The 27,074-nt window shown below is 38.3% G+C and overlaps 1 protein-coding gene across 2 annotated transcripts in view; it reads right to left on the bottom strand.

Moving 5' to 3' along the window:
* Window positions 1–421: 421 nt before the first annotated feature.
* The window catches only part of otk (off-track), a 138,697-nt gene continuing 112,044 nt past the window's right edge, over window positions 422–27,074 (bottom strand). For both annotated transcript variants that reach the window (XM_067771076.1, XM_067771075.1), the window contains exons 6-10: window positions 9,601–10,036; window positions 5,694–6,505; window positions 5,454–5,614; window positions 4,663–4,999; window positions 422–1,522 (exon numbers count right to left, since the gene is read on the bottom strand). In XM_067771076.1, coding sequence (XP_067627177.1) covers window positions 1,430–1,522; window positions 4,663–4,999; window positions 5,454–5,614; window positions 5,694–6,505; window positions 9,601–10,036 — 1,839 coding nt within the window. In that variant the 3' untranslated portion in view covers window positions 422–1,429. The remainder of the gene's footprint in view (window positions 1,523–4,662; window positions 5,000–5,453; window positions 5,615–5,693; window positions 6,506–9,600; window positions 10,037–27,074) is intronic.

Below are 27,074 nucleotides of genomic sequence, written 5' to 3'. Positions count from 1 at the left end.
TATATAGTAAAGGTCTAAAGCAGTCATCTGTTGCATATAAAAATAATGTCATATTATAGATAAAAGAACGTAATAAGTTAATATTCGCGCGTCTTATAGTGTTTAAAAGGGAAAACTTTATTGGAAGTCTGAGTTTGCTGTTTATGTAACTTAAGCTCTAAGCTTTTTTCTTGGTTTTTAAATATTTATTTTTTTCTCTTTAAAATTATTTTTAGTCTCATTTTATGTTATGTCTGGTGGCCATTTTAATAGTGCTGTTTTTTTTTTAGTCAAAAAACCGTATCAAAAAATTATCCTAGGTGAATTTGTATGGGATCCTGAGGATACCCATAGCATTGTCATGACGAATCATGTCTCTTTTATGTTTTGGAATTTTTTCAAAAAAATCCACAAATAAAGGTAAAATATGGACTTTTATTTTATAAGTCCGAAAACAAAAGTTAAATTCGGACTTTTATTTTTTTAGGACAGAATAAAATTCCGGTCCAATAACTAAGGAGCGGCTCAATCAAATGAAACGCATTTTTTATCAACCGATTCTTCTAAATATCTGGATTTGAAGCCTGTCGGGAGACTGCAAAATTTTTGTTACTTATACTGGAAATTCGTCATCGAAAAACCATAACTAACTCTCATAGTACTAAGTATACTCTTCCATAGTAAGCTTGCACCTATTTTTTCGCCATGAAATTTGATCCAATTGAGATATGGCCCTGAAATCTGATACACCGCTTTCTGTGTGAAAAAAATTACTACTATTCGAATGAGCCTTTCCATAGTTATACGGCCGGACTTTTATTCTGTCCTTAAAAAATAAACGTCTGGATTTAACTTTTATTTTCAGACTTATAAAATAAAAGTCCGGGTATATTAAGTTCTTTTGGACTAAAAAATTAAAAGTCTGGAAATCCTTTTTTCTCAAGGACCTTTAATATAAAATATTGATGGCAAGCTAAGATTCGTCACATACATACACGCACATTATATACATAATATGTATGTTAATAAGTATTTGTTCTATTAAATGCAAATTATGTACTTAATTTTAATTACTTTACAAAAAAAAAAAAAATGGCAATTTCTCTCATGAACTATGCATTTTATGAGACTTTGGGCTCCTTGAACCTTTCCACGGCTCACTCAATCAAGCCTCACAAGTTTGTTTCTTAAATATACATACAGTGAAGCTTATTAATATAAATATAGCCTAAATAATAAATATAAAGTTGTCATTATACTTATTTTTATATGCTACATATTTTGGACATAACAAAAAAAAATTTTTTTTTTTGGTTTATCTCTAAAGTACTGACATTTCAGTTTATTATATATTTGAACTTAAAAATAGTTAAATTAAAGGGAAAAAATTTGACATCCTATCTTGCCTTCAAAGTTATTTATATAAGAGTACTTAAAAATAAAAAAAAAATTATTTATCACCGTTTTGCATAGCTTTACTTAGTGCTGTGCAGAGTTGACTAAATGATGGTCTTTCTTTAGGATTTAAATTCCAGCAGGAGAGCTAAAAGAGACAGAGAAAAAAATATATAATAAAACCAATTAGTAAATTTATTTTAAGAGTCTTTTAAATACGGTGCTGACTTAATCCCAACATGTTCTTAAAATACGTTCAAGAGCCCCTAACTGATTTGCCTAACCTCTCTTTGAAGTCTGACGTTTACCTGACGGCTTGGAAGGAATATTTTTTCTATCCCGCTCCATAAAGAAGGCAGCAAGTCATCTATAGAAAAACATTTTTGATTAGCAAAGCTTTTGGCTATCTCTATCGTTACAAATCATCTTTCCTCTCCGATTTCAATATTTATTAACAGTGTTCAGCATGGCTTTTATAAGGGCAAATCAACCATAAACAATTTACTTGAATTCTCAACTCACGTCTCGAAAGGGTTTAAAAACAGTCTTCAACTGACCTTGTATATACTGATTTAAGTAAAGCATTTGTAAGGCATGTCACTCTTATATTTTCTATGAAGTCGACTTGCTTGGTTTTCAGCCTGATCTCACTAGTAGGATTTCCTCCTATCTCTGTGGTAGAACACAGAGAAAGTAGTTTATAAAAATATTTTTTGCTAATGTTATTGATGTCTCCTCGGGTGTAAGTTGAACCGATCTGTTTTTGCTGTTTATAAACGATATTTTTACGACAGTAAAATATTGTGACGAATATTAGCATCACTAAGCTGACACTAGGTAAATAATCACGCAACAATAAAACAAAAAACATGAAGCAGCCACTCGTATATACATGAGCACATCTAGAAAATGGCCGTCATTTACACACATATATAAAAGGCAAAGAAGAGATATTTCACGCGCACACATGTGGTCATCAGCCGAAGTAGTTGCTCACACATACACACGCATATGACAATGAGAAACGCATAAACTACAAATATACATGTATAGCTGGTGACCAAGCAGCAATTCTAGAAGGCGAAACGTCTAGACTTTAGTAGAAATATGCGTATGAAGCAACGGATAGTATAAAAGTTGCACAAGCTGAGTAGTCAGTAATCAGTTTGATTTAAACACGCTATTAGTTGCGAAGTGAAGTATAATTGTACTGCTCCCAAAGTAGGCTAATAAGCATTTTGCAATACAGAAGATTGGAGTGATTTATTCAACAGTTAAGCGATTCGAACGTTAGCAGAAGGTTTCAAATAAGCGAAATTTCCCAAAATTCGTTAGAATATTCAAAAATCTTAATGCATGCGGACAACGTAAAAACTTTTTAGGCGATTGGATTAGGATTTAAAGCGCTTAGTTACGTGGGGTAATGTAAACTATATGGATCTCAATATTGAAAATATTCTTATTTTTAAACAATACAGAACCAATTTCCAATTAAACGACGCTCTTGAGTGTTTGTGCGAAGACCATACAGTACAGCCGGAAAGTATTAGATCAAGATGAAAAAAGTTGTTTTTGTCACTTTCTCGTATCATTTATTAAAATATTATTTACATATTCGCAGTAGTTTTGTACATTCAACGTAGTTCTATGAGTTCCATCAAAATTTATAAGAAAACAGTGAGTATGTTACATTAAACGATTTTCTTGAAAATGGCCAACTTTTGCTTTGATGACTGCAGCGCACAATTTCGGCATTCTTTCGATGAGTTTTTGAAGTGTTTGATATGGAATATTATTCCACGCTTCGTTCAAACAATCCCAGAGGTCAGAAAGGCTTCTTGGCTTTAGATCTATCACACATCGATCCAATTCTTCCCACAATAACTCGATGGAATTCAAATCGGGGGATTGTGGTGGCCACTCCATTATATCAGGATCACCTGCAACTGATTTCGTTCTCAATAAGAAGTAAAGTTATATGATTCGGATGGTTATCTTTTTGGTAAATGGATCCACGACCAATCAAACTAATGCCAGATGGTATTACATGGCGTTGGAGTATATTGTGATACTGATCTTTTTCATAATTCCTTCAATTGTCTTTAGTTGACCAACGCTAGTGTAGCTAAAACAGCCCCAAACCATCACTGAGCTACCGCCATGTTTCACAGGTGACACAATGTAATCTGCTTTGAAACTTTCATTGACGTTTCGGCGAACATATTGACGCCTATAGCTACCGAATTTTGATTCGTCTGACCATAAAAATGATTTCCACTGTTAAATCATCCAGTCAGTATGTTTTTGAGCGCACTTCAGTCTTTTCTGTTTATTTACTGGCCGTAGAAGTGGCTTTCTGACAGCAAATGCGTCCAATCATAAGCTTTGACTGTCGTGAGCGATATTGGTGAATCCAAGCCTTCATTGATTTAAGCACGAATTTATGATGCAGATTTCCATCGATTGGAACACAGAGATATTTTCAAAAGTTTGGCTATTTCTTGATAGTTTTTCTCTATGTTTTTTTTTTTTGCAAAATAATGATTTGGGCTCGTATTTCAACGGATATTTCCTTTCGCTTGACCATTTGTAATCTGGGAAAATATAATTTTGAGGCTATTTTAACGTCAACAACTTGCTTTAACTTCTTCTAATATTTTCTGACTGTACTGTATAACTCTCACTTAAGTTTTGGACTCGCTTTTTACAATGAAAAAACTGTTCTTACTTCTTGTCTTTCTTTTTCACTACGACTTTAAACTATAGTTAATGTTGACTAGACTTTAACCTTGCCACTTTTTACGATAACATAAACTTTTGCTGTTCATCTCGGTTTAAGCGGCCGTAGTGGCTGGGTTAAACTCTTGTCAACTTTAAGTGGAGTTTAAACTCGTACTGAAGACCCGTACCTAAATTGTATTATGTATTCTATTTGTTTGTATATATATATTTATCAGCTGATGAGCTTTCTCTGTAATTGGGCAGTTTTAGATCTCGACGCTTAACAAATCACTGCCTTTCGCAGACTCGGCGAAGAAAAATATAAGACATGGATTCATTGGGCCACCTGAGCGCAGTGCGCTGCCAAAAGGTCCAGATAAACACACAAATCACATTGAATGTAACATCCGAAAAGCGGGGCTCGCTAAATTGGAGAAGAGTTTTTTAAGTGACAACAAAAAACAAAGTACTGCGAAATTACAAGATATCGCACATATCCTTTTTCATTGAAACACCAATCTTATATACTGATCAAGATATTTGTTAAATAAATAAAATAAAACTCACCAAAATCTCTTTTAGACCCTCTGGGGTACCATTCGCACATTTCCATTGCAATTCTCCAGATTGACTACGTTGTATGATCTCTTCATTGCTGAGTTCTTCGAAAGGTAATTTAGTGGCTTGACTGAATAGTTCCCACACAACAACACCAAAAGCAAATATATCAGTTTTTGTTGTGTAATCATCCTCTTGAATGCACTCGGGCGCCAACCAACGAATGGGCAATAAAGTATTGCGATGCTTGAAATATTCTCGGCTATATTTGTCCTTGGATAGAGCGGGATATGAAACTTTCACTATAAAGTCGCTAGAGATTACACAATTCCGTGTTGCCAAGTCCCTTTTAAGAAGAAAAAATAGAAAACAAAATTGGACATATGCTGGAAATAGTTACTAAGTCTATTAAAAAAGTTACTTTGTTCGAAATAAAAAATTATGGATAAAACAGCAAAAGAAGAAACTAAAAGAAATCCCGAAATTTTCGTACTGAATTTTCCGCACGAATAGGGAAATACCTAGGGCATCATTCTATGTTGCGAACGATTGCCCAGAAGAACAAAGGTCTTTAGCGAATTCGTCTAGCAAGTATTCTCTACAAGTTTCGTTCGGCCTTTACGTTTCATACGTTATGTCACAGAAGAAGGCGCAAGTAATTGTCATATGATATGTTGCCAACGTTTAGCATAAGTTCGTTTCGCAATAGAGAATAATAAGGGCCTTAATGTTCGGTATGTTGAATTTATAAAAGAGGTTTTCAAAAACTTTACAATGCTCTGGACGTAATCGCTACATACCTGTGTGTAAACCGCGCTCTATAAATAGCGTCCATGCCACGCGCTATTTGATATGCAACTGCCAAGATTTGGCCCGTCAGCAAAGGTGGAGGTGATTGTGCCGAATTATTTGATGTGTTTACTTTACCAGCAGTTGCCAACAAGAATTGTTTGAGATCACCCTACAAATTCAAAGTGAAACAGATGATAATTGTATATAAATTAACGGTTGTTGCTTTATTTTTGTATTCTATTACACACCCAATCTGTGTACTCCAACACCATGTAATGTGGATCTTTTTCTCTGCAAATACCAAATAAACGCACCACACCTTTATGAGAAATCGCACGAAATAGATCTATTTGTCTTTTGAACTCTTGACAAATATTTTCGTCCTTAAACTTGTTCAATGCCTTAACCAATACAAGTTTATATTCATCTGTGGTCGTAGATGTGGTGTCACCATTAGCGCTTCCTGTTTCTTGTTCCTCTCGTATCTCTTCAATATCATCCATTGAAGTTTTAGAGCGCCGTTTTTCGATCGATGTAATTCCGCCATTATTATCGCCACTATTATGTCTTTCCGCCTCAATATCTTTTTCTTCCATTTGACGTATGACTGAGGCTTTTACTTTACCCACAAATACATCACCAAACTCACCACGGCCAATCTGTATTAACTCACTTATACCCGAACGCGGTAGAGACAATTGATCTAAAGCGTGTGAACGTTTTGAGCCTTTGGAGTGATTGCTACAGGCCGTATCATCAGATTTTGCTGCTTCATTACCGCTGCCACGTGGATTATTGTTACCATTGACTTTTTGTGTTTTTGCCTTTGTGGCGTGATCGGGTAGGCAAGGTTCATTTTCAGCCAATTTTCCTAGCTCACCAGCCTCAGCGTTATCTTTATTGGCTTCGTTTAAGCGCGCTTTACGCGCCTGACGGCGTACGCGACACCAAATCATCAGGCCAACAACCAAGATAATGTAAGCAAACGCTACGGACATGGTGATGAGCACAGCGCGTGTTATGAGAAAACCTTCACCAGAATCATCGGTACCGTCGGTGGCTGGAAATATATTGATGCAAGAAATTAACTCATATACATCACTATTTAATATTAATACTAAATCAGGTAATTTCAAGCTAATGCAAAATTTCAGCCCATAAAAAAAAATGTGGCAGGGAAGGGCTCGGAAAATTATTAAATGTTTTATTTGATCCTTGCGAAAGCACAAACGAAATTGTTTTTGTCTTTTTGTTATGACTTGGTAATTTGTCGTCTTGAGAAGCTCGATATATTTTTCTTATGTCCTAAAGTCATTTTTATATAGTTCTGACAGCTAAGCGAGTTGTAGCCCCATAAAGTATGCATCTCGTTTCACCAAACTATGAATAGGCGACTAAGTGAAAACAGCTGCCCAGCTCAAAAGAACTTTTTATTTTTATACTCAGCTGAGCAGAGCTCACAGAGTATATTAACTTTATTCGCATAACGGTAATCCGTAACGGCATAAACTAATCGAGATAGACATAGACTTCTATATATCAAAATGATCTGGGTGAAAAAAGAAATTCATTTAGCCATGTCCGTCTGTCCATCCGCCTGTAAACACGATAACTTGAGTAAATTTTCAGCTATCTTGATGAAATTTGGCATGTATGTTCCTGGGCGCTCATCTCAGATCGCCATTTAAAATGAACGAAATCGGACTACAACCACGCCCACTTTTTCCATATCGAAAATTTCGAAAAACCGAAAAAGTGCGATAATTCATTACCAAAGACGGGTAAAGCGATGAAACTTGGTAGGTGCGTTGATCTTATGACGCAAAACAGAAAATTAGTAAATTTTTGGACAATGGGCGTGGCACCGCCCACTTTTAAAAGAAGGTAATTTAAAAGTTTTGCAAGCTGTAATTTCACAGTCGTTGAAGATATCAGAATGAAATTTGGCAGACACGTTGCTCCTATTACTATATGTGCGCTAAATAAAAATTAGCAAAATCGGATGACGAACACGCCCACTTTTACAAATTTTTTTTAAAGTCAAATTTTAACAAAAAGTTTAAAATCTTTACAGTATATAAGTAAATTATGCCAACATTCAACTCCAGTAATGATATGGTGCAACCAAATACAAAAATAAAACAAAATTTAGAAATTGGCGTGGCTCCGCCCTTTTTCATTTAATTCGTCTAGAATACTTTTAAGGCCATAAGTGGAACAAAAATTTACCAATCCTTGTGAAGGTAGGGACATAGATTCTATGACGATAACTGTTTTCTGTGAAAATGGGCGAAATCGTTTGAAGCCACGCCCAGTTTTTATACGCATTCGACCGTCTGTCCTTCCGTTCGGTCGTTAACACGATAACTTGCGCAAAAAACGATATATCTTAACTAAACTTAGTTCACGTACTTATCTGAACTCACTTTATCTTGGTATAAAATATGGCCGAAATCCGACTATGACCACGCCCACTTTTGCGGTATCGAAAATTACGAAAAATGAAAAAAAGCCATAATTCTGTACCAAATACGAAAAAGGGATGAAACATGGTAATTGGATTGGTTTTTTGACGCAAAATGTAACTATAGAAAAAACTTTGTAAAATGGGTGTGACACCTACCATATCAAGTAGAAGAAAATGAAAAAGTTTTGCAGGGCGAAATCAAAAGCCCTTGGGATCATGGCAGGAATACTGTTCGTGGTATTACATATATAAATAAATTAGCGATACCCGACAGATGATGTTCGGGGTCACCCTGATCCACATTTCGGTCGATATCTCGAAAACGCCTTCACATATACAACTAAGCGCCACTCCCTTTTAAAACCTAATTAATACCTTTAATTTGGTACCCATATCGTATAAACGCATTCTAGAGTCACCCCGGTTCCACCTTTATGGCGATATCTCGCAAAGGCGTCCACCTATAGAAGTAAGGCCCACTACGTTTTAAATAATCATTAACACCTTTCATTTGATACCCATATCGTACAACACACATTCTAGAGTCACCCCTGGTCCACCTTTATGGCGATATCGTGAAATTGCGTCCACCTATAGAACTATGGCGCACTCCCTTTTAAAACACTCTTTTATACTTTCCATTTGAAACCAATGCCATACAAACACATTCCAGGGTTACCCTAGGTTCATTTTACTAAATGGTGATTTGCCCTTATTTTGTCTCCAAAGCTCTCAGCTGAGTATGTAATGTTCGCTTACACCCGAACTTAGCCTTCCTTACTTGTTTATATATATATTATTAAATAAATTGTCGGGATGTACGTGATGCCGAGCAACGAGAATTGATTGCTAATGCTGTCGGAATAGACGTGATTTCGAGCAGCTAATATATATGTATTTATCACACAATATTTAGGGTTGGGTAGGCTGAAAAGGATGTCACATTCCAAGCCGCCCGCCCAAAGTTATTGGAGCTGGTGATAAGTTTGGGGTGTTGAAAAGGACGTCTTCCAATCCATCCTTCCAAATCATTGCTTATGAAAGTAGATATTTATTTATTACGAGGAGTGAGACGGACGTGTCCATATTTTTGCAGTGCTTATTGAAATCAGTACGAAATCAACAAAGTGGGAGGTCATTACGCATTTGGAAGGTCATTAATGAATAGCATAACTAACACTGGGTCAAGTTGGCTGACCTTATGTAACATCGATAGATTCTAACCAACAATTCTTAAATATACATGTTTTTATTATTTTCTTCAAGTAAGATCTGGGTATTAGGAGAGAAACAAAGACGGGAAGCCCCATTTTTCAAGTTACTTAAACTATGAACGTTTTTCTTTCGTTTGTTTCATTGGCCATTGAGTGCGCTTGTACTTCTCAACTGACTAGTGAAATATTCTAAAGACATAATTTAAAATTTTATCCCAAAGGGGGTTTTTCATAACAAAATAAGGTTGCTCAAAACGCAGCCAATTCCTTAGAGCCGAAGTGCTCACCCCCAATAAATACATAAACGGTGAAATGGCGGGGTTTTCACAGCGCATACATACATAAATTTGTTTATATATGCATATGTTTTTAAAAGTGTTTTTTTTTTTTAATAAATTAAAATTGTTTTACTAGACAGTTAAATTGTTTACTTTTTGGAGGTCAAAGCACGATATGTATATGGGCTTTACTCACATTTGACAACAAAGCGCACTTCTTCGCGTTTCAATCCGGCACTATTACCTATCGTACATCCATAACGCCCTTCATCATCTTGCTGTACATCGCGTATTTCCAGCGTACCATTATCCAGAAAGCGGAAACGATTTTTGTCTGTATTATTAATACTTAAATAGTTCAAATCTTTATCCCATTTTATTGTGGGTTTGGGATCACCAATTGCTTGACAATGCATAACAGCAATACCCATTTCACCAGTTTCAATGGGACTTTCGGGTGCGACGGAGAAACGTGGCGCTACCACTACATTGACAATAACAGTAGCGTTGATTTGTCCTTGTGAATTGCTTGCTATGCAAGTGTAATTACCGCGATGCTCAGTGCTGACGTTTTTGAATATTAATGTACCGTTAATATCATCGACAGCCTCGGGTAATTGAGCATCGAACTCCTAGAAGAGATTAAAAAATTTTATGTATAACTAAACCAATACATACTTACGAACATATACAACCCAATTCTAAACACATTTTTTTTTGGAGATTTGTCCCATCTCCCATTCGCGCAATTATGAACACAAAATTCTTGGTAATTTTTTGTCTTCTCCCATTCCCCGTATCACAAACGAACTTAGAAAAAGTCCATTGTGTTGCCAGAAGTTTGCTCAACGACCAAACTGACAAAAAAAAAAAAAATAAATGTAAGGCGCCATAACCTCCGAAGATATCTAAGGCCGAGCCTCTCTTCCAATTTGCGTCATGCTCCTCTTGATTTTCCCTACAAATTGGCCGGACGGGACCTACATGTTTTATGCCGACTCCGAACGGCATCTGCAAGGCAGATGAGTTTTCACTGAGAGCTTTTCATGGCAGAAATATACCCGGAGCGCTTGCCAAACACTGCCGAGGGGCGACCCCGCTTAGAAAAATTTTCTTCTAATTTAAAAACCTTATTTCTAAAATTTTGATGTTGCTTTGCCCGGGGTGCGAACCCAGGGCATATGGTGTGGTAGGCGGAGCACGCTGCCATCACACCACGGCGGCCGCCAAACTGACAACCCCCATCAGAAACCAGTACCTGTGTTATAAACAACTTTATCCTCTTGGTCAAATACCAGTAACTTTCTAGGTTCTATGCTACTTGCTGCTTTTATATCTGAGAGCTGTGTCACTCCTGATAGCTGGAGTCTCTTAGCCTGGCGAGCGCAGGGCATGAGCACAAAACGTGCTCGACCATTTCTTCTTCAGACCCGCACTTCTTATATCTGAAATTACTAACTAGGCCTGATTTTAAAGCATGTGCCGCCAGAAGGCAGTGTCCAATCAGAATACTCATCATGAGCCTACAGTCCCCTCTTTTCAATAAAAGTAACCTTGTTAGTCCAAGGTTGTAAGACACTTTGCAGCCGCTTGTTTCTGCGCCTTTCCTGCTTGGTCGATCATGTGTAACTCTCGTTCTTCTTTTAATCTTGTCCAAACTGATAGGGACGTCTACGGTACGAGCTTATACGGACCTTTTAGCTTAGGCCTAGACCAAGAGCATATCCATCTTATCAGCATTGGCATTCAACCCGACCGATCCAAAAAAAAATCGAACCGCTGGAGCAGTTGCTACCCCGCCCTGTGACGTGCCCCTGTCCAACGATTTTGTGGCCTCATACAGTCCCCACTGCGAAGCAATCTTTCCGCATTTAATCATGCAGCCGATCCATCTGTTTAGGGATGGATGTACTTTAATGTACTTAAGACCTTCCGTTATCGCCTGTTAAGAGACTTTGTTGACAGCACCGGCTCCTAAGGAGTACTCCTTATATTCCAAGTCTTTCTTTATGTTTACAACCACCCTATGCAGTGTAGTGTTTGCCAACTTCCTATGTATACCGAAACGATGTTAAGATAATGGGTCTATAGTTTTTGCGACGCATATGACTGATCTTCCCCGCCTTTGGTAGGAAAACGACACGAGCGATTCTTCAAGAGTTGGATATACATATGAATTAGTCTCATGCATCCGTCGAATATTGTTTTAAGCCATGCCACGACCGCTCCAACCGAAATTTGTAGCAATGCCGGGAAAATATCTGGACCCGGCGATTTTAAATTACAAAAAATCCTCACCGCCCATTCGATCTAGGTATCAGTCACTAAGTCCGGCACTACCCGCTCCATCATTGAAGTGTAAGCGTTGTCTATTGGCATTTCTGCACTATCTTCCCATGGGAAATGTGCGTCGAGAGCCGCTCCAAGGGACTCTTCCTACTACGTGACCCTTCCCCGTTATTTTTCTGGGCTATAACTATTTCCCCTAGCTAGGACTTTCTTCAACGGCGCTGTTTCGCTGGAGCACTCGATGTCCCCACAGAAACTCTTCCATGAGGCTCTTTTTGTCCTGTGGATTTCGCGCTTGCAAATCCTCAACAGATCTCTGTGCTCGTCCCTCAAGACTTCGCGTACCGGGACCTTTGTTGCCAGCTTGAACATTTCTTTTACCTGTCCTCTAAGAAGACTCATATACTTGCTACTTTTGAATTTTCTTTGATAGGAAGTTATTGGATTTCTCCAGTTCTTTTGTGGCAATTTCTTTGGATTCAGATTACCCTATCTATGCAAACCTTTTAAAAACGCCCTGTATCAAAACTTGTTTGAAAACGCCATGCTCCAGAATTTTTCAAAAACGCTCCTTCTCAGAATTTTACTAAAATATTTCGTTGGAGACCAGCCAACACCCCCTAAGCAAAAATCAAATACATGAATGCAACATCCATATGTGTTGACTCTGGGCACTTATATTGGCGCCTGCATGTGTCTATTGCAGTGCTAACCAATGCTTATATACCTGTAAGCATATGACACAAACATACACACATTCGTATATCTATATATTTTTTGGTTTATGTTGTTTGCTAACTCGTAGGTGGGGTTTGCTTTTCATATTCAGGAACTTGGTGTTGCAGTCAACCTGGAAGTGTTGCCAAAGTCAAATAGAAGCGAAACAAAAATTCCACATAAAAAGAAAAAACACCATTAATGGATTAGAGATGCAAACTCACATATGAAATATACTTATACATATATGTATGTACATATTTACATAGACATATGATGTCTACGCAAAGCTACTTGTTTTTAATTGAAAGTCTAGTCTTGCGTAATGGACCTGTGTGCCTCTATATTTGAGCTTGCAGATACATATTTACATACATTGAGATGGGTATATTTTTAGCATTCCTGTTACATTCAGATTTTACATAAATTTACTTCAATACATTCCATGAAAAAAGTCCATACGGCCATAGGTAATCAAATAAGGATGCTGATGGGAATACTTTCTGGAACGGAGCATCTTCTTTCATTCTTATAACATGAGAGCGAAGCCTTTGGGCTTTTATTCTTTGCTCTATGATGATGTCAGCGCAAAGCTCAATTACACGTACTGGACTTAAAATCTTCCATAGAACTTTTCTGTCGAATATTTCAACAGTCATCCTATCCTCTCTCGTCACCGTCTACGATTCTGAGTAATACATCAGGGAAGGTATGATGGGAGACTTATGGAGAGTGGTGACTCTTTTTGATAGGGGAGACCTGTACTAATCTTTTGCCTGCGTAGTGCAAAGTAGTACTAGTTAGCAAAAATGATTTTCTGTTTGATTTCTAGGCTGACATTGTTTTCGCTGTTAAAGCTGCGATCAACGACGTCCTACATCGACTCGAATGTATATCCGTAATAGAAACCTGGGTGCGAAAGCGTAAATGACTCGATTTGTTTGCCCCTTTATCCAATCCGGCCAGCGCGATGTTTGCGTGCTAACACACCGAATGTCCTGAAGAGTCAATTTTGAGGAAATGCAACATAAAAAATTTAGAAAAAAAGTTTTTTCAATAAGAAACACAAGCAGACCCTTCTGTCAGCACCGACTGCTACTGCGCCCGTTAAAGATGGTGTGCAAAACAAACATAAGCTCACCCCTCTCATTAGCACGATGGAGAAGAAATCAACAACTTGCGAGTCAGCAAGTCATGCTTGCACTATCAGTAACTCTCCATCTCCAACTATCTCAATTCCTTTACCAGATAAAAGTAATTCGACTGTCGACCAAACTACTTCTAAAGCATCTTCATCGTCATCTGAGCAAACACCCGACTGGAAACTTATAACCAAAGCTAAGCGCAACATAATTAAACCAATAATATTTGGTTCAAGCAGCAATAATGAACTAAGTGTAGTTCCTGATTTTAAATGGCTGCATATAGCTTCCTTTTCACCTAATGTATCTGATGCTGATATTCTAGCGTATGTTTCTAAGCATGCAGATATTTATTGCCCTCCTACAATAAAGATAGCGATATCGGCAAACTCAGAAGAGTTAATTTTAAACTGGGTGTATTGGATTGCTGCTATGATAAATTGCTCAATGCTGATATCTGGCCTGCCAGCGTTAGGATCCGCCCTTTTTGTTTTTTTCCCAGAAAGGACTTCGTCCAACAGAGCCATAACTAACTCTAGGCAAAGCAACGTGATTCCGAAGCAACTTAAACTTTACTACCACAATGTTAGCGGAATGCGAACGAAATCATCAGAATTTTATCCACGCATATCCTTACGTGAATAAGATTGTTTAGCCATCGCTGAAACTTGGTTTAACAGTAACATCTCCACAAGTGAATTTTTTGACAACAGCTACAATGTGTACCGTAAAGATCGTAGTTCTATTGCCACAGGTCATGAAAAGGGAGGCGGTGTAATGATTGCGATAAAAGCGGAGATATGTAGTAAAACAAAAAAATTGCTCTAAATCTGGCTAATGATTTAATTGATCAAATTTGTGTTAGAATTAAGGTTTCATGCAAGAAATCACTGATACTATTACTCTTATATATTCCACCGTGTAGTAGCATTGATATTTATCAAATGCACCTAGATAATTTGGCTCATATTGCTGATCTTGCTAATGACTCTGATGAGATAATTTTTCTTGGCGACTTCAATCTAACTCATCTATCTTGGTCATTGTACAGTAATACTTTGCTGCCTCACTATATTCTCCTATGGTTTTAATCAGCACAATTCACTTTTCAATGATAACGGTAGATTACTTGATTTAATTTTTTCTTCGAGTAACTTGAAATTGTGCTGTGAGGAGTGCCTGCATCCAATTTTAGGTAACAGCTTGCATCACAAAGCGATTTTAGTTGTGACCCAATTTTACAATTTCGAAACTATAAAATCCAATGTTTTGGAGGAACGCGATTATTCGAAGGCGGATTATGTAGCGTAAAATAATTTTTTAAATTCAATGGACTGGGCGTTTCTTAATGGCTTGAACGGCCCGACCGTTGCATATTGTTACAAATATAAGCAAAACTAAGGAGTGCTGCCGTCTCTAAGCCGATGCTAAGCAGTGACGTGAATGCACATCAATAATTCAATCATTATGCATCTACATAAACGAAACAATAACTACGTCTGCATATATGTACCATGTACGTATACGAGCAGCGGAGAGTCAATGCACTAACACATGCATATATCTGAGATACTCCTATAAGTATTTGTATTTGTATTTGTATTTATTAGGCAATTCATCCCAGCACAACAATTTGACAAAAATTATTTTACAGTGCTAGTCGGTACAAGGCATAAAATAGGAACAATCTAATCTTGAAACTTAAAGCTAATGACTATGGCTAAGAAAAGGTTACAACAAATAATATATTTAATAAATAGTAAATAGATAAATAAAGGAATGATACAGTACATTTGCTTAGAAGGAATCAGTATTTTAATTGTCTAGGTTATTATAGAAACTTGTTAATTCTTTATTGAAGAGCAGAGCATTGCTTATAAGCCTAAGTCTAGAAGGGAGCGAGTTCCAAAGACGTATGGAATTAATGAAGAACTGGCGATCAGATATTAGCATACGATGTCTGAAGTGGGTAAGGAGAACAGATCTAGACGACTGGAGAAAATTTAGCCTCCGATACAGATAGTCAGGTTCCTTCATATATATTAATTTATGTAGCGTAGTGAGCGTTTTAAGTTTAATAAGGTTATCGAAAGAAATGTTTAGCAACCTGTAAGCATGTTGAGAGACGTGGTCAAGTCTTTTCAACCCATAGACGTATCTAGCAATGTTGTTATACACAACATTAAGTTTCCTATTACATACATAGTCACAATGAGTACATAAGTATGCAATGAGAAAAACTATAAAATTGTGCAATTGTAGTTACAGCTGAGAAGTTTGAGAGCTACTGGACTAGTAGATTCTGGAAGCGCCTAGAAGATGTGTAAAATTGTGCAATTGTAGTTACAGCTGAGAAGTTTGAGAGCTCATGGACAATGCTAGTAAATTCTAGAAGATGCGAACGAGGAAACCAGAGAGTATAAAAGGCCGCAGATGTAGAGGCGCTAAAATTCAGTTTGATTTGAGTTGTCAAGCAGTTTCGACTAAGACGATATCTAGCGAGCAATAGCAGTATTATTTTGAAAGTCAGTTTCATTTAAGCTATCAGTTTGGTTATTAAGCTATTCGTTGCACAGTTTGAGTGTTATTGTGAAGTATTTTAATAAAGGACATTTTTCCATTATTCAATATTGGAGTTATTTATTCAACAGTTTAGCGATACGAACCTAGCAAAATGGCAAATAAGAGGATTTGCAGCAAATTCGTTACAATTGGTGTCAGAAGAGGAATTGTTGAATAAATTCCAGAGGACAACAAGGACATGGCAAAGTTCAGTGAATTGAAGATCCAGCAACTAAAGAAGGAGTTGGAGAGCCGTGGATTGAATACAAGCGGCGTTAAACTTGAACTTCAGGCACGGCTACGAGAGGCAATGGAAGCAGAAAGAATTGATGTGGAAGAGTATGACTTTCATCTTGATGGCGAGGAAATAACAAAAATGGAAGAAATACCGCAGACAATGGCGAACACAGACCTGAACATGATATTGGCTGCAATATCGGCACAAATGTCCGAAATGTCATCACAAATATCTACCAACATGTCATCACAATTGGAATCACAGGAGACACGCATAACATCGAAGATTGAAGCACAAGAAACGCGTATGTCAGAAATGTCGACACAGATTACATCCAAGATGGAAACTCAGCTGGAATCGCAGGAGAACCGTATAACAGCGAAGATTGAAGCACAAGAGGCACGTATAACAGAAATGTCATCACAAATATCCACAAATATGTCATCACAGTTGGAAGAACAAAATACATATATGCCAACGCAACTGAAAGAACAAGAGACACGCATAACAGTACAACTAGAAGCACAAGAGGGGCGTATATCATCAAAACTCGAAGCGCGCATGGACGAAAAACTAATGCAGTTTGAAGAAAAATTCGAGGCAGAGGTGGATGCGTTGAGAGGTCGTATACAGGAATTGCAACTTAATCGGCCGGCTGCTTCAGCGAGTAATACGAAGGTAAAAACTCCATCTTTTGACGGTTCTGTTCCTTTCCAGGTCTTCAAGCTAAAGTTTGAGAAGACCGCAGCAGTGAACAACTGGAATGCGGAAGATAAAGTTGCTGCACTGTTCGTGGCATTGAAGGGGCCAGCAGCGGAAATCCTACAGACGATTCCCGAAGGAGAGCGGAACAATTATGAAGCATTGATGGCTGCTGTAGAACGACGTTATGGAAGCGAGCATAGAAAACAGATATTCCAAATTGAGTTGCAAAACCGCTACCAAAAAGCAAATGAGACATTGCAGGAGTTTGCTTCAGATATTGAAAGATTGGCTCATCTTGCAAATGCGGACGCACCCGTGGAATACACTGAAAGGGTAAAAATCCAGAGTTTCATAAATGGCATACGGGACGTGGAAACGAAGCGAGCTACATACGCAAACCCAAAGCTGACATTTGCTGAAACGGTATCACATGCATTGACTCAGGAAACGGCCTCACTATTGAGTAAACCAGCATACAAAGCTCATCGTGTGTAAGTGGAAAGACCAGATTGGGTAGACACAATTTTGGAAGCACTGAAGGGATCACAACAGAAAAATGCCGGAGTTATTAAATGTTTCAAGTGCGGCGGTCATATTGCACGACATTGCAGCAGCGGTTCCAATAGCTCCAACAATGTGGGTGGTCGTAAACGCAGAGCAGAAGGTGATGAGCAAATCTCCAAGACCACTCAATCGTTAAACTAAATCGAGTCAGCCGCAAGGGGCGACAGCTGGCTCCCGCAATTGAATGCCCCATAATCTCTATCTCACAAATTGGAAGAAGATCGAGCAATCTTACTGTTGGAGGACATGTGGACGGAAAGGAGCGTTTACTGACTGTAGATACGGGTGCATCTCATTCCATCATTCGAGCGGATTTAGTCAACAAAAAGATAAGACCATTGCTTGGAGCAAGATTACGTACAGCCACGGGAGAGGACACCCAGGTAATTGGAGAAGTAGAATGTGAAGTCGCAATTGGGAACGTCATGGTAGTACACAATTTTATAGTGGCAGAAATTGTTGATGAAATCATAATTGGAGTGGGCTTCTTAATCGACCAGGGCATCAAGATCGACATGCAAAGCAAGACGATGCGATATAAAAACATGGATGTACCACTTAATTTCGGCTACGAGAGAGGCTACAGCAGTAAACGAGTGCTGGTGGAAGAGATTCAGCAAATACCACCAAAATCCGAAGCAGTCATCTGGGCAAAGGTTGATGGAGATTGTGGGACAAACAAATTGTGGGTTGTCGAAGCAGCAAACAAATCAGCACTAAACATACTTGTAGGAAAAACCCTCGCTATGACAAAACAAGATGGACGTATTCCGGTAAGAGTACTCAATGAGTTCAAGTCACCACTCAAACTGACTAAAGGAGCTATTTTGGGAAGATGCCAAGAGGCTGAAGTAGTTATTAACTATGAACAGCTCCAGGAACACGTTTCAGCTAGTAATACTGATCTTTCAAATGACATCAAGGCATGGACGCAGGGGCTAGAGGAAGCATAACAGAGTAAGGCAAAACAACTGCTCCTAAAGTACGCGAACATATTTGACCAGTATGATTCTAAACCAGGCCGCACCAACGTTGTGAAACATCAAATTGACACTGGAGATGCGAGGCCGATCCGTCAAGCTCCACGTAGTGTTCCACTGGCGAAGCGGGAAGTTGTGAGTCAAATCATTCAAGAAATGAGCGACAGCGGCGTCATCGAACCATCAGCTAGTCCATGGAGCTCACCGGTAGTACTTGTAAAAAAGAAGGATGGAAAAATGAGGTTTTGCGTGGACTACCGGAAGTTGAATGACGTAACGAAAAAGGATAGCTACCCATTGCCAAGAATTGACGACACTCTGGACTCGCTATCTGGTACGAAATGGTTTTCCACACTGGACTTGAAAAGCGACTACTGGCAAGTGGAGGTGAAGGAGGAAGATAAAGAGAAAACAGCCTTTAGTGTCGGTGATGGTCTTTGGCAATTTACAGTGATGCCTTTTGGACTTTGTAATGCACCAGCCAATTTTGAGAGACTCATGGACCAGATACTGAAAGGACTACATTGGAAAACATGCTTGGTGTACCTGGACGACATCATCGTATTGGGCAAGAATTTTGATGAACATCTTAGGAACTTGGAGGAAGTTTTCCAAAGAATAGCTGGCGCTGGTCTGAAGTTAAGTCCCAAAAAGTGTGCGCTGTTTAAAAAGGAAGTAAATTATTTGGGTCACAAGGTAACGACAGAAGGTACCTGTACAGCGAATGAAAAGATAGAGGCAGTAAAGGATTGGTCAAGACCACAGAATCTGCATGAATTGAGAAGTTTCCTTGGGCTGTGCACATATTACCGCCGATTTGTACCAAATTTTGTCAGCGTAGCCCATAGTCTCCACGAGCTAACAAGAAAAAATAGAGCCTTTGAATGGAAGAAGGAGCAAGAAGTAGCTTTCCAAACACTGAAAGAGCGGTTGTGCACTGCCCCAATGTTGGCATACCCGATTCCAGGAGCAACGTTTATTCTAGATACAGATGCGAGCGGATATGCTATAGGAGGCGTTTTATCACAACTGGTCGATGGACAAGAGAAGGTAGTTGCATGTTACAGTCGTTCAATTGGAAAACCAGAGAGGAACTATTGCGTTACACGGAGAGAGCTGTTGGCATTGGTAGAGTGCATTAAACATTTTCACAAATACCTCTACGGCCAGCGATTCCGTGTCAGGACAGATCACGCAGCGTTAAAATGGCTTCTGCAGTTCCGTAATCCGGAAGGACAATTTGCACGGTGGATCGAGCGACTACAAAGCTATGACTTTTCCATTGAGCATCGAAAAGGTAGTACCCATGGAAATGCTGATGCAATGTCACGAAGACCATGTAGTCTGGAATGCAAGCACTGCTCAAAGGCCGAGGCTAGAGTAGACATTATAGATGTCCGGCTAATGACTATAACGTGTACGGATGAATGGGACAAGGAACAACTAAGAAAGTGTCAGCTAGAGGATACAGATCTGTCACATGTTATGCAAGGGCTCGGACGAAACGAAAGACCAAGCAGAGAGATGTCAGCAGAGAGTCCCATTGCGAAGTCATATTGGGCACAGTGGAAGAGTTTAGAATTGATATCCGGTTGCTTGAATCGAGTATGGGAGAGTGAGGATGGTCAATGCAAGAAGAAGCTGATAGTTGTTTCCAGGAAGAGGATTCCTGACGTGCTCAGCGAGCTGTACAATGGTCCAAGTGGAGGTCATCTTGGAATCACGAAGACACTCGAGAAAATTAAGCAGATATTCTATTGGGTTGGTTGCCGTCAGTCGGTCACCGAGTGGATTGCCAATTGCTAGGTATGCAACAGAGCGAAAGGGCCCAAAACCCGAAGTCATGGCCAGATGAAGCAGTATATTTCAGGTGCACCATTTGAAAGGATCGCCATGGATGTCGCAGGTCCATTTCATACTAGCAACCGCGGAAACAAATACGTACTGGTGGTTATGGATTATTTCAGTAAATGGCCAGAGGTATACCCAATCCCAAACCAAGAAGCAGAAATAGTGGCAGAAGTGGTTAAAAACGAATGGGTTGCAAGGTTGGTGTACCAATGGAGTTACATTCTGACCAAGGCAGGAATTTTGAATCAGCTGTGTTCCAAGAAATGTGCAAGAAGTTGGGCATTCGAAAAACACGGACAACTGCATTGCATCCTCAGTCCGATGGTATGGTGGAACGCTTCAATAGAACATTGGAGGAGCATTTAAGGAAAGTAGTAGACAAGTACCATAAGGACTGTGATACACACATATCGTTATTCTTGATGGCCTACCGATCGGCAGGACATGACACAACGGGCCAAACTCCCGCAAAGGTAATTTTTGGCAATGACCTTCGACTGCCAGCTGATTTGAAGTATGGGATAGATGCCGATGCGGAGAAGAATGTCAAGAAATCCACTGGTGTCTTGGAAGAAGAGCTGAGAGAGATACACGATCTGGTAAGGCAACGAGCGAAGATTATGAGTGACAAGATGAATGCGAGGTACGATAAAGCAATTAATTCGGAAGGGTTTCAGGAAGGAGATTTGGTGCTGCTATACAACCCACAACGAAAAAAAGGTTTGTCCCCGAAATTGCAGTGTAACTGGGAAGGCCCATACAAAGTTGTAAAACGGATCAACGATGTAGTGTACCGCATACAAACCATTGGCAAGCCACGAACCAAAATGAAAGTGGTTCATTTGGAGAGGCTAGCAGCGGTTAAATCAAGAGATTTGTCTAATCGGGACGATCAGACTTAGGTGGAGGGCAGTGTTACGAATATTAGCAAAACTAAGGAGTGCTGCCGTCTCTAAGCCGATGCTAAGCAGTGACGTGAATGCACATCAATAATTCAATCATTATGTATCTACATAAACGAAACAATAACTACGTCTACATATATGTACCATGTACGTATACGAGCAGCGGAGAGTCAATGCACTAACACATGCATATATCTGAGATACTCCTATAAGTATGCAATGAGAAAAAATATAAAATTGTGCAATTGTAGTTACAGCTGAGAAGTTTGAGAGCTACTGGACTAGTAGATGCTGTAAGCGCCTAGAAGATGTATAAAATTGTAGTTACAGCTGAGAAGTTTGAGAGCTCATGGACAATGCTAGTAGATTCTAGAAGATGCGAACGAGGAAACCAGAGAGTATAAAAGGCCGCAGATGTAGAGGCGCTAAAATTCAGTTTGATTTGAGTTGTCAAGCAGTTACGACTAAGACGATATCTAGCGAGCAATAGCAGTATTATTTTGAAAGTCAGTTTCATTTAAGCTATCAGTTTGGTTATTAAGCTATTCGTTGCACAGTTTGAGTGTTATTGTGAAGTATTTTAACAAAGGCCATTTTTCCATTATTCAATATTGGAGTTATTTATTCAACAGTTTAGCGATACGAACCTAGCAAAAGGGCAAATAAGAGGATTTAAAGCAAATTCGTTACAATATAATACTTTTCGGGAAAATTTAAATCTTGCCATATCTCGTTATGCCCTGTCAAAAGACTAATTATCCGAAATAAAGCACTTTGGTTTTGTTCTAGGCTTTGTAATTTAAAGAATTTGAAAAGCAAAGCATTAAAAAGGTTTAAAAAAAGTAATCTGGAAACTGGCCTACTTAATTTCCTTCGCTTAAGAAATGATTTTGATTATCTCCATGGCTTTTTGTTTCGGAATTACATGTATAAAATTGAAGATAACCTTAAATCTAACCCATCAGGTTTCTGGCGTTTTATTGACTCAAAACGTAAAATAAATGGTTTTCCCACCAGCTTGCATTATAATGGTGATTCTTCTGACGACACAGTTGACTCCTGCTAATTATTTGCCAAGTTTTTCCAAACTGTGTATAAAACATTCATCTCCGTCGTTTTCAGCTACTTCTTTGCCTATAATAACTACTTTCACGGCTTCTGAAGAGGATGTCATTTCTGCAATTTCGTCGCTGAATTCTAGCCCAAAGTCGGATTGCGAAGGTTTCTCACCATTATTTTTCAAAAATTGTTGCAGTGCAATTGCTCTCTATATTGCTCTTCTCTTTGAACTGTGCCTTAATAATGAAATTTTTTTGAATCAATGGAAGATATGCACTGTTATTCCAGTCCATAAATCTGGTGATCGTAATGATGTACTCAACTACAGACCAATTGTTAAACAATGCACCTTGGCTAAATTATTTGACCATATTCTGCAGTCAAAATTATTCGACCATGTTAGTACAGTTATTTAAAATTGCCAACATGGTTTTTTCCCAGGTAGATCAACCTGTACGAATCTAACCACATTGACAAACCAGATAATCAATCCTTTTGAAAATCGAACGCAAATGGATGTTGTGTACACAGAACATATATACTTTTGAAAAAAACTGGAGTGTAATGGAGTAAGCGGCCAGCTACTTAACTTCTTTAAGAGCTTTCTTACAGGAAGAAAACTGCGGGTTAAAATGGGAGCTGCGTTATCAAGAACTATGATAGACGCTGTATCAGTTATACCTCAGTGTACCCACTGTGGTCCACTTCTAATATTATGTTATATATTATATAAAAATATTATTTATAAATGACTTACCAGATTGTTTCAACTTCACAAACTGTCTGATTTTCGCCGACGATGTGAAAATTTTCTCAGTTATACGTGACCTCTCTGATAGTCGGAAAACAAAGAGTTCACCACCAAAGAGTTCAAGGATCCACTGACTTTAAAATCGCTATATATTTATCTAGTAAGGAGCTGCCTAGAATACTGTTCCCTAATTTGGAGTCCCTATTATGTTGCACACATTCAAAAAATCGAACGCGTACAAAAGATATTGTGACGAATATTAGTGACACTAAGTGCTACTCACATCACTAGTCTGATGCTAAGTAAATGAACCAATAACAACAATAAAGCAAGCAGTCACTTGTATCTACATAAACGAATTAATCATTATGTCTACACATATGTACATACACACAGCGGAGAAGCAACGCACAACCACATGCATATATCTGAGATACTCCCGAAAGTATGCAATAATTGTGCAAGTATCACTCACATATACACGCGCATGGGTATGAGAGAAGCTATAAAATCGTGCATCTGTAGTTATAGCTGAGAAATTTATAGCTGATAACTAACTAGTAAATTCTGGAAATAGAAGCGCCTAGAAATATGTCGGCGAGGAAACCGGACAGTATAAAAGCAGCTATCAGTTGCGAAGTATAAGTGTTATTGTGAAGTACTTTAATAAAGACCATTTTGCATTATTGAATAGTGGAGTTATTTATTCAACAGTTTAGTGATTCGAACGTTAGTAGAAGTTTGCAAATAAGCGGAATATTTAAAAAATTCGCATTATGTAAGCTTCAGTGGCATAGTTTCCTCCCTTCTTGTGATTGGAGGCGTAAGCTGCTAGGTTTGCAGTCCTTGCATGACAGAAGGAAATATTTCTCACTTATCTTTGTGTATAATATAATTAATAGACGCATCAGTTGCACAGCTTTAGAAAATTTGATCATTTTATATATTCCTCCTCGTAGTTTAAGGAACGTTCGTATATTTGAAAGTACAAGGCATTATACGAATTATGGTGATAATGAGCCAATTACTAGATGCATCAAGCTTTGTAATACTTACTCTAATTCCCTTAATTTTAATTTGTATATTGATAGGTTTAAATTAAATCTGTTTTTGTTGTTTAATTAATAATTTGCTTAGAAAGTTTTCTAATATGCCAATTAATCTGTAAGACTTGTATTCTGTAGACTGTATTAATAAATAAATAAAAAGGTCTTACTAAGAGGGGTCGACCCCAGCAGTGGTTTGGCAAACATTCCGCGTGTATTTTTGCCATGAAAAGCTTATCAGTGATAATTAATTAATGTAGGTCCCGTCCCGGAAAAATTTAAACGGGCACGACGCAAACCAGAAGACAAGGTCGGCATAAATCTCCTCAGAGGTTAAATGTGCCAAGTATTTTCTTAATTAATGTTAATAGCTTCATATATATTCTTATAAAATGTTAGCTAACTTTTATAAAAATATACAGATTATCAATGAGGAATCACGATTGCGTTCACTTGCGCAGATTGTTGCAAGCTACCTAAATAGCATTTTACATCACTTTTTCAGTGAATGGAATGAAAAACTCGGGCAATTACCATATTGTTACTATGTAATGTATTTCTTCAAAATTTGAAGTAAGAAGATTCGAAATTACATGTGTTTGGTCGAACTGACCAATCCGTGAAGATCCCACATAAAACGAAAGTGTCCATAATATTACCAGAAGTTTGCTCGACTTGCGTTATAAACAATTCCGTCCTCTTGGATAGTACTAAAAGCTGACCTATCTTATATTGTTTTGTTGATTTTTCGACAGGGTCGATAAATGATGTATATTGGAACGATTTTCCGTCATCCCTTGACAAATTTGGTTTTGAGACAAACCGGTTTCGGCGTTGTGCCATTATCAGTGTCGATTTTCGTTCAGATCTGTTGTTGTCGTTTGCTCTGTATTTATAGTTCGTAGGTACATGAGCAGGTATTGTCAAATTGATGCTTGTGTATATTTAGTTATGTGTATGTGCTGTGTGTTCATTCAGAACTGAGGGTGGTTTACTAATCGATTTGTGTGGCTGACTGGGGTAGGTAAAAATCCGTGATTTTAGTCGTTTGACCTTCTTTGTGGGTTTGTTACTTTGGTGCGTTAATCGTTTTGTGTTTGTTTGTTGTTGTACCTGTGTGATTACTTTGTTTCTTGTAAACAAGTTTTAAAGGCTCGAATATTGTGTCAGAAATTGTGTTTATCTGTTCGTTTATTATTCTACCGTCGAATGTTTTCTGTTTGTAGATTTCCATATTTCGAGTACGTTGAGACGTCGGCCTTTTGCTTGTATGTGAAGAACCCTAACTGTCTTATTGATGTTTGCTGGGGATCATTCATTCTCGACCATGTGATTCGCGAAGTTAGACTCGGGTATAATGTTTGGATTCCGTATTTTTTGTTGTAATCTCTAATATGTTCTCTGAACCTCGTTCTTATTTGCCGTCCTGTTTGTCCTATGTAACTATGCTGGCATCCGCAGGTAAGCGTGTATACGCCGTGGCTGCTAAACAGATCCTCTGAGTTAGTGTTAGTTCTTAATTTTCGCCCTAGATTGTTCGATGTTTTAAATGCCGTGTTCATGTTGTATTTTTTTTAAAGAAGTTTACCAATTTATATGTTGCTTTTCCAGTATATGTCATAGTCGTCCAGCTATTATTTTCTTTTTCATTATTTCTTTTTGGTTCTCCATTTGTCCTTCTGAGCTTATCTACTAATGCTTTTTTATATCCGTTGTTTGCAGCGATATTATATATGACCTCAAGTTCAAGCATATAAGAGAGAACTATAAATACAGGGCAAACGACAACACCAGATCAGAACGAAAATCGACATTGATGATGGCACAACGCCGAAACCGGTTTGTCTCAAAACCAAATTTGTCAAGGGATGACGGAAAATCGTTCCAATATACATCACTAACCTATCTTATTTGCTGCTTCTAGAAGCCACCCCTAAAAGCTAGAATCTTAGTCTAGGCCCCTGCATCCCGCACTTTCTACATTCGGTTTAACTGTAGTCCTAGAGAAGACAATATCTAATTGCCCACATACATGTGCCGGATGTGTATTTGCCTGAGAACCGAACCCTTCGGTGTGGTAGGTGGAGTACGCGATAGCCGTGCTCGAATTTTTCTGCGAAGCACATGTGATTCTTGCAGCTTTTCGTGCTGTTCGTTAAGCACACACAATTGAGCTAATGTGTTCATAGCATAACTGGGTATAAAAAATGCGAACATAAGAAAGTCTGCTGTGTTACTTGAGTCCAGAGCCCCATTCACTTTTCGAAGTCAGTTGCACTGCCATTACTAGCTATTATCTTTCACATTGCTTTTTTGAACAACCCAAACAATGCTGAAAGTTTATTTGAAATGGACAATGGTTAAAGTGGAATAACCGCTGCGCTTTTGTGCCCTGCCACATTGTTTGAACATTTAATATCTCAGCCAACTATTCTGTTGTTTGTCTTCTCTGCATACTCATTCTTGGTCTCTTATACAGCTTAGTCTTCGCGGCCGACAGATTTACATAGCTACAAATAAATATAATATGAGTATGTATACTAGGGTGGGTAGATTTGTATGAACGAAGGTTAACCGATCTCGCGCCATCGATTTTTCGATAGGATTTGGGCTCAGGAAAAAAAGTTCCACTAAGCATACCCAAAAAAATAATTTTGGAGCCTGCGTAAAAAAAATTGCGAAAGGGTCAATTTTTCGACCAAAACACTCCGCAAAACCCAAAAATTATTATTTATTTTTTTTTTCAAAAAACTTATCACCAACGTTTTTAGCGGACATTAGGTCATGAAAAAAACCTTAAAAATCAAAGTCGAAAAAAGTCAAAATATTTTTTTTTTTTTCGAACATTTTTGGGTCGGACA

The sequence above is a fragment of the Eurosta solidaginis genome, chromosome 3 (assembly GCF_040869045.1).
Source record: "Eurosta solidaginis isolate ZX-2024a chromosome 3, ASM4086904v1, whole genome shotgun sequence".
Classification (NCBI taxonomy): domain Eukaryota; kingdom Metazoa; phylum Arthropoda; class Insecta; order Diptera; family Tephritidae; genus Eurosta; species Eurosta solidaginis.
Note: the sequence above shows the minus strand (reverse complement) of the source record. Positions and strands in the feature narration are given on the sequence as shown.